The 8,940-nt window shown below is 41.3% G+C and overlaps 1 protein-coding gene across 4 annotated transcripts in view; it reads right to left on the bottom strand.

The window, feature by feature from the left end:
- The window catches only part of nudt14 (nudix (nucleoside diphosphate linked moiety X)-type motif 14), a 34,596-nt gene extending 26,574 nt beyond the window's left edge, over window positions 1–8,022 (bottom strand). For all 4 annotated transcript variants that reach the window (XR_008833370.1, XM_056428123.1, XM_056428124.1 and 1 more), the window contains exon 1: window positions 7,915–8,022. Coding sequence is in view for 3 of the 4 variants with exons in the window: in XM_056428123.1 (XP_056284098.1) it covers window positions 7,915–7,995 (81 nt within the window). In the remaining variant the exon portion in view is untranslated. The remainder of the gene's footprint in view (window positions 1–7,914) is intronic.
- Window positions 8,023–8,940: the final 918 nt, after the last annotated feature.

Genomic DNA, 8,940 nt, shown 5'->3' on the forward strand with positions numbered 1-8,940 from the left:
TGTGTGTGTGTGTGCGCGTGCTTGTGTGTGTGTGTGATTAATTCAAATGTGTTTTCAGCTTGATGATTACTTGTCGTCACTGAGGCGTTGATGTGTGCTTCTTGTGGCTTGTTGCTTTGTTGAGCGTGATTATCGTCTGAAGTATGAGACAAAACAATTCATCCTGTTAATTAACCTTTTACAGGTCAGTTGTTGAGTATTTTCATGCAGACTATAAACAAAAAATGTTCAAACAGTATAACGTTGCACACATATATTGCATAATATCTTTAGTTGGAGCTAGAATAACTGGAATACTTTGCAAACATAACATGCGGCATCATAAACTAATAACAACCCAGCTGCGTGAATAAACGAGACTTCCTCTTCCTTCATATTTTGTAGGCGTTCTTGACGTAGTTTTTGTAATAAATACAACGAGACAACACCGATATTTAAAAATCAAACGTATGGTTTGTAGCTCTGAACATAAGAGACAATAAACTGCAGAAAATGGTCGGCCCCCATTGACGATCATTCAAAAGCCTATCGAGTCTCGTCTGACCACAATAAACGGCGTCGGCAGCCTGTGGTTTGGGGGCATTTAGTGACCATCAAAAGCTTAGTGCTGGCGGGCGAGGTCGTCACCTCACAATAAAGCTATTAGTAAGTGAAAAAGTAATCACATTACTGTAATGCATTACTAAGCAATGGCTAACTGTCCAACATGATTTTGGTTTATTGACATGTAAGATATGTGTTCAGCTTGAATCAACTGAAACAGAAAGTGTTCTGCTCTTAACGTTTGTGCCAGCTGGAGTCAAAAGCTCCGTTAAAAAAAATGTCATAAAGCTTCATCTGATAAGAGTAAAAAAAAATCCAAGCCTACTCTGGTTGGAAGGCCAACACTTTGAGAAGAATATCAAATGTGGCCACGTTGAGGTAGAGAAAAGGGTGAGATTGCTTTCACACACAAACTGTCCAAGAGTGTGCCGTCCTTCCCGTGTAAATCGGAGCTCCAGCTTTTTCAGATTCCTCGTAACGGCGGATGATGGAAGGTGTGAAGGCTGATGATGAAAAATATATATTACTGCCAAGAAGGTCTGTCAATTCAGAAAGGCCAAAGAGAAAAGTCACTCAAACAAGAGGGAGGGAGGCTGGAAACAAGTCAGAGTGACATATTCCCAACAGGAAGTTGCCGGGGGGAAAAACAGCACCGACCATACCAGTAAGAGACTAAGTGTGAGACTCATCACCATCATCCCCAAAGTATCACAACTAATTAAGCAATGATTCATTTCACAAAAAAGACATCAAAAAGTTTGATTTTTTTGTTTAACATACTGTACGAGTTAAAACGACTCACTAACATGCACACGCGCACACACACACACAAACACACACACTGCCTCTCTTGTATCCTGTCACAACTCACAGATGGCGGGGTTCCCCTCATTACTGGGGCCACTTGCTGAGAGAAGAGGGGTGGGGAAGGCCTGAATGGCCCAGGGGAGACAGAGAATCGTGGCCGACATGGATTACTAGAGAGAGATTAGCCCATGGGGAGGGAGGGAGAGAGGGAGAGAGAGAGGAAGACAGCGAGAGAGGGAGAGAGGGAGGAAGGAGGAACACTGCTACACAGGACCTTGAAATTAATGTGGTCCCTCTGGCTTTGAGCATCAGAATTGACAGATTCCTGTGTGAATGGCTATTGTAGGGTTGGATGTATGGTCTTTTAGGTGCTTAAAGTCTAATAACAATCACACACACACACCTCCATACACTTTAAAGCCGGCAGCTGCAGCAGAAAAAAAAAAGAAGAGAAAAAAGCAGGAAAGAAAATCAACTACCGTCCTCAAATACAATAGCACTTTAAATCTCAACATGTGCTCTCCAGTTTTTTGTCTGGTTTTAGCTCCGGCCTCTGTCTTCTCACCATCCTGAACAAAGGCAGGAAGGCTATCATACACACATTACGACCAGTGAACTAATGACCAACAGAGTTTGAACATGACAATGACAGAAAGCATCTGCACCTGCAACCTGATGGACCAGTCACGACCGACTTACAGATCTGCAGCATTAAAGCGACCTGGTAAATGGTTCCTTTCATCGAGTGCCAAGCCTAGTGTCAAGGACACACTCCTCAAGTGCACACACCCATGTGACTCTGTCCTCCAGTGAAATCCACAGACAGCATGGAGACCTCAAATCGCATCCAGTCAGCTTTCATGTGAGAGTCCCTGCGATGCAAAGTGACCACAGCATCATTCCGTTGTAACCCCTTCACTAAAATGGTTGCTCATTTTCTAATTCTGTAGTCGGTAGCATTTGGGCAAGATCATCATTTCAAGTTAATTTTGTAATATCTCCCGACATTTTAGGGCTAGTAAAATACCGAAGCAGTTCATTCATAAACGACAATTTACATAATAGCTCAATTACTGAAGTCAATATCAAGGAACGAGAGCAGCTCTGTGGGGCTGTTCTTAGACAGCGAAGCTTCGAGCTAAACGATCACCATGCCAACACGCCGGTGTACGGCAGGTATAATGTGTGATCAGGTATAATGTGTGATCACTATAATGTGTGATCAGGTATAATGTGTGATCACTATAATGTGTGATCAGGTATAATGTGTGATCACTATAATGTGTGATCAGGTATAATGTGTGATCAGGTATAATGTGTGATCACTATAATGTGTGATCAGGTATAATGTGTGATCAGGTATAATGTGTGATCAGGTATAATGTGTGATCAGGTATAATGTGTGATCAGGTATCAGGTATAATGTGTGATCAGGTATAATGTGTGATCAGGTATAATGTATGATCAGGTATAATGTGTGATCACTATAATGTGTGATCAGGTATAATGTGTGATCACTATAATGTGTGATCAGGTATAATGTGTGATCACTATAATGTGTGATCAGGTATAATGTGTGATCACTATAATGTATGATCAGGTATAATGTGTGATCAGGTATAATGTGTGATCACTATAATGTATGATCAGGTATAATGTGTGATCACTATAATGTGATCACACAATGTATGATCAGGTATAATGTGTGATCAGGTATAATGTGTGATCACTATAATGTGTGATCAGGTATAATGTGTGATCACTATAATGTATGATCAGGTATAATGTGTGATCACTATAATGTATGATCAGGTATAATGTGTGATCACTATAATGTGTGATCAGGTATAATGTGTGATCACTATAATGTATGATCAGGTATAATGTGTGATCACTATAATGTGTGATCACTATAATGTGTGATCAGGTATAATGTGTGATCACTATAATGTATGATCAGGTATAATGTGTGATCACTATAATGTATGATCAGGTATAATGTGTGATCACTATAATGTGTGATCACTATAATGTATGATCAGGTATAATGTGTGATCAGGTATAATGTGTGATCAGGTATAATCTGTGATCAGGTATAATCTGTGATCACTATAATGTGTGATCACTATAATGTATGATCAGGTATAATGTGTGATCACTATAATGTGTGATCACTATAATGTGTGATCAGGTATAATGTGTGATCACTATAATGTGTGATCAGGTATAATGTGTGATCACTATAATGTGTGATCACTATAATGTGTGATCAGGTATAATGTGTGATCACTATAATGTGTGATCAGGTATAATGTGTGATCAGGTATAATGTGTGATCACTATAATGTGTGATCAGGTATAATGTGTGATCAGGTATAATGTGTGATCACTATAATGTGTGATCAGGTATAATGTGTGATCACTATAATGTGTGATCACTATAATGTGTGATCAGGTATAATGTGTGATCACTATAATGTGTGATCAGGTATAATGTGTGATCACTATAATGTGTGATCAGGTATAATGTGTGATCAGGTATAATGTGTGATCAGGTATAATGTGTGATCAGGTATAATGTGTGATCAGCACGGTAGTTTTTTCTAATTAGCACTAAACACAAAATACGGCTGAGTCTGATTGTCCAAAGTACTGGACAGTATTGTTTAAATGACCTAATGATTATTCTGATTTGTAAAACAACCTGCAATAATTCACCATATTCAACTTAATCGACTAGATTTGAAGAAAAAAATAGATTAGGTTTTTAAGAAAAGAAAACTATAAAATTATATTTATATTGATTGATTTGTCGTTTGCCAGAGACACAGTACAAAAGCATCAAAACATGAGGGAGAAAGCGAAAAAACCCCACCCCGACCGAGAGGAGTAGAGTGGTACAGGAAAAAAAACACCTGAGCACATAAGCACATATTTTTTACACTGATTGCAACGAAGTAGGAAGGGGGAGGCATTGGGGGCAGAAGGTAACCAGCACCGCAAAGCAGCCACGGTCCGGCGCGCACACACAGCAGCCGCCAGCCCCCGTCGTCCCGTCCCACTGGGGGTAAAAAAAGGGCGGCGTGGGGGGGGGAGGGGGTAGAATGCAATCAGTTATATTAAGTTGATATCTTGTGTTCTATCTGGTCGTCCCCCCCATAAGATGGTCGCTGCTGAGATAGCCTTGTGTTCCAGTAACGGCCTTGGCCAAGGCACCTGGTTGTTGAGGGAGCCAGCAGTCTGCCAGCAGCTACATCCAATTTGCGCACTATCCAATTTCGTCGGGCAGCCTTTAGGGCTTTTTAACGGCTGTCACCGCTTCCTTTTTTTTCGATAAACCACGCAGCGCCATCAAACAGTTCGAAAGGTAGATGTCATCTCTCCTCCCGGAAAGAAGGCTGCCTGGCACACTACATCCATCGTGCCACAGCAGCTGGCACCCGGCAGGGCAGCAGGGTTTCCCGAACCCAAGCTTCGCGTCGAGAGCGGTGTCATTGCGTTGATACGTTTTCTACTTTTTTGACAACTTTGACCTAACTTTTCTGCTTCAGTTCGGGATACTAATGTGTTTGAGATGTTTCACAATCTGAATTAAAAGGACAGAAATGTTAAACGGGTAACACAAGAACTACAACAACATTTTTTTGTTGGAGTTCCTATCAAAGATGATCAATGATATTAAAATGCATGCCCTTAATCAAAGTTTCAAACACATGCAGATAATTGTCTCTTCCTACACTCAAACATATTTGGCTCATTTTACTGCCACGAATCCGGCTCAGGCCTAAAAATAACTATTCACGAGAGGTAACGTGCGTTTCAGGATCACGATAGATCTCATATTCATTGATGGAGTCGTGGGGGCCGCTGGCTGTAAGCTATACACGCTTAATAATTCCGGATGAATAATTCAAATTATTATAATGAATAAATGGGGGGTAATTATCCTGCTCCGAGTAGCAACCCGTGATTCAAAGTAAGCACGAGGCGACCGACATAAGAGGGGTTTCCCAGAGTCAACGAGGGACAATCACCTGCCTTGTCGAGAGCGCCGAGGGAGAGGAGACAAAACACCAGTAAACACTAATGATGAAGAGAGCCTCTTACGCATGACATTATCTACTTTTAGAGAGCGTTTCTCTCTGTGTGTGTGTGTCTGTCTGTCTGTTAGTGACCAGTGGCTAAGCTGCAGATGTACCCACGCACATGAAAGGTTTGGGGAAGAGATGCTCCCTCAGAATGACTGAAAGGCCTTTGTGGCGAGTCCCTGAACAGCTCCTCCCGAGCTGCGGAGGAGAGATGACGAAGATGAAAGGGAGGACAGGACGGAGAGGGAGTCATCTCTTTTGTTGTCCATCTGCTGTGTTAGCCGTTCCGCCATTCCCTTGACGAGCTTAACCCCCACCCCACTGCTGTCACAGGTGGAAACCCCAAATGAAAAAAGGAAAAACCTGCTCAATGAGCTCCCTTCAACACGAGTGCCTTGCTACTTGAGTTTTCTGATTAAATTGAAAGTGCGACGACAAAAGAGCACTTTTCAGTGATGGGTGCAGTTTCTTTATGTTTTAAAAAGTCCTCTCTGAACACTAATACCAAAATAGCCTTTATCTTACATGTACATATATGACATTAACTGTAGTTCCTCAGTAAAACCAGGTTAAATAACATCTTTCTATCATCTCCAGGGTATGTTATGTGTCTTTAGAGTGAGTATTATGATGATTCATCTACTGCACCACTGTAACTATTCTGGTTTCACACAACAGAAGCCAAGTCTATAACCCAGGAATGGAGATACTGCACAAATATTTTAAAACCTAAAAATAAAATCTTCCTGGACTGCAGCCTATGTTTGGGTGAGGAAGCATATCTCACTTTGCTGGAGACCATCCCACACAGTCCTCACACTTTTCTTTTAGCATGAACACTTTTTTAAAAAAAATGTCATAAAACTATAAAACACAGATAAATAAAGCACAGCAATGTTCCAGGATCACAATATCATGCCTTCTAATGTCCATCATGAAGTAAAAAATATTGAGCATTCACAGCAAACCACTGAGGCAGCTAATAAGAAATGTGACCTGAGATAAAAATGTACAGTTAACGAGATTTCGGTCACAGAAGATTCACTCCGCTCGCCCTGATTGCCACCATGACCTGGATAGGCAGCTAAAAAAGAATAGTTGAAAGGATGGATAGATGGGAAGCAACTTCACGTCTACCCACAGGCCCTTCAGAAAAACGTATTTAGAAATCTAACAAAGTAGGACTTCTAAATCTACACACAAAACACTAAAAAAGCATACGAGAGGAGATGATTTATATAAGGAAGAGATCGATTTCTACCTTGAATGTGAATTAATAGCAAACATACATTTTCAAATGAAATAACCCATTTTGTATGTGGATCCTTGTCTATGCCCTATCTGCGTAACACATGTGCCAATCTGCATCCCTAAATAATACGTAAAGCAATCAACAAATCATGCCAAAACAAACATATCAGACCCTCATCTCACCCAGAAAAGGGCAGTAGTTGAAGGCTTAAGAAAACAAACGTATTTGGGTTTGAATGCACAGTATATGCGTCATGTTTAAAGTAGTAACCCAACCAGGTGTTGCTCTGGTTCAGTGCAAGGTAAATGCAGTATATGCAGTAATGATCCTTATTGCCCACCAATATTTCTAACTGCCTGATGCCATGACTGAAGCGATCGCTCCGTTTACCCATTCACACCGTCATCAGTATAAGTGAGCAAAGACCAAACGAAACACAAGTGATCAATCGCCAAATAAAAGTAAGCAGGTTTGAGAGGAAGTATCACAAAAACATCAACACCTAGACAACAATGTAAAAGACTGCTGCATTCCGTCGCTGTCAGCATATGAGGTCTTTAATGTATCGTTGACCTGCACCTTCACTGCAATGTGGTCGAAAGAGACATTTCGAGTAGTTTACCTCTCCAGGATGTGATCGGGCACGTCTCTCCAGTGCTCCGCGTGGAAATGGAGAATGCAGCTCAATGCCAAGCTGACCTGTCACGACCTCTGACCCCACCGACACCGACACCTCGCAGGCTGCATCCACACAGGAGTCAATGTGACACTTGGGATCAACAAGTCTCCCCTGACCTGCTATTCAGACTGAAAAAGCAAGTTAACTTGTCACGTCACGCTGCTAAACAGTGTTGATTAGACCTCCCTGTGCAGACCTAAAGTGAAGCACGCGCGGACCTCAACGTGACGCTCCATCTCAAAAACATGTTTTTTTGTGTGTAACCTCTCTTCATCAAGCTACCGTTAGCCTGCTAGCTTACAGCTGCTTCTTGGTCGCCTCGGTCCGAGTCAAACGCGGAAACACACCGGACGCGAGAATGAAGCGAATGCGGTTGTTTCGTAGTCGTGGTTGAAGTAAACACCACTTCTGGTCGTAAACGTCTCTGTTTAAGGTCAGTGTAGCCTCCATGTTATGCTAGCATGCTAGCTGCACAATGAATGGGGGGTTGGGCTAGCCTTGCCGCCTCCAGCAGCCTCTATCAGGCGCGAACAGAAACAACTCACCTGGTTATAGTGCACCCGGAGCGGTTTCAGATAATCGGACTCTGTGCACGGAGTGACGTCAACGTTATTAATCTCTTCCATTGTTTACACTTGGAGCTGGATCGTTGGCTCGCCGATGGGGATCTGTCACCGCACACTCACTGACAGTGAAGGAATGTCTACGGAAGCCGGGAGGGGACATGTGTTCGAGCCGCGAGGATGGCACCAGAGGCTAAAGGATATGAGGAATGTGAGGCAGTTCTCTTGATTATAGTCGATACTGATTCAAATTAATGTGTTGGACAACAATACATCAGATAACGACTATAATTATTACTTTGAATAATTCGTTTTATTATTATAAAAAATATTTATCGTAGGCTACAAACCTTTATTTGTAGCTGCAGTGAAATGTAATCAAATCTACCTGAAATCAAATCAACCTTGTAAACGAATGGGCTATACCTTTACTATCATACGTATTGTTCTTTACTTGAGTTGCTTCATTCTTCTACGATTCTACATTTTGGAGGCAAGTATTGTACATGTTACTCCATTACATGACTAAATAATATAGTTTGAGTATGTATAGGTTAAGCAACCCAGCAGTATGATAAGTAATTAAAAGCAGCCCCCTTCATCATCTGTACAGATGTGCATTAATGCATCACCAATTATTATCCATTATAAATAGTATTTTGAAATGGGCCATGCTGCATCATTTACTTTTGGTACTTAAAGTATATTTTGATGCTGACATATTTTTTATATATATTTGGCTAATAATATATCATCATACAATAACTCAGGGGAGACTACTAGAAATCTGGTAAAAACTAAATGAGATTTAAAGTTTAAAGCCTTGGGGGGGGGGGGGGGCTTCTGGGAATCCACAACCATGGAGTGTCTGTTTCAATAAAGTTCTTGCACACCATAAAGTCAAGTCAGGTTTATTTATAATGATGATCACAATATCACATCTTTCCCATAAGTCCTTTCCCATAATATTACCTTTTTACAGATGTTTCTTAACCCCAAAAAATACGG

Source organism: Pseudoliparis swirei, chromosome 12, assembly GCF_029220125.1.
Source record: "Pseudoliparis swirei isolate HS2019 ecotype Mariana Trench chromosome 12, NWPU_hadal_v1, whole genome shotgun sequence".
Taxonomy (NCBI): domain Eukaryota; kingdom Metazoa; phylum Chordata; class Actinopteri; order Perciformes; family Liparidae; genus Pseudoliparis; species Pseudoliparis swirei.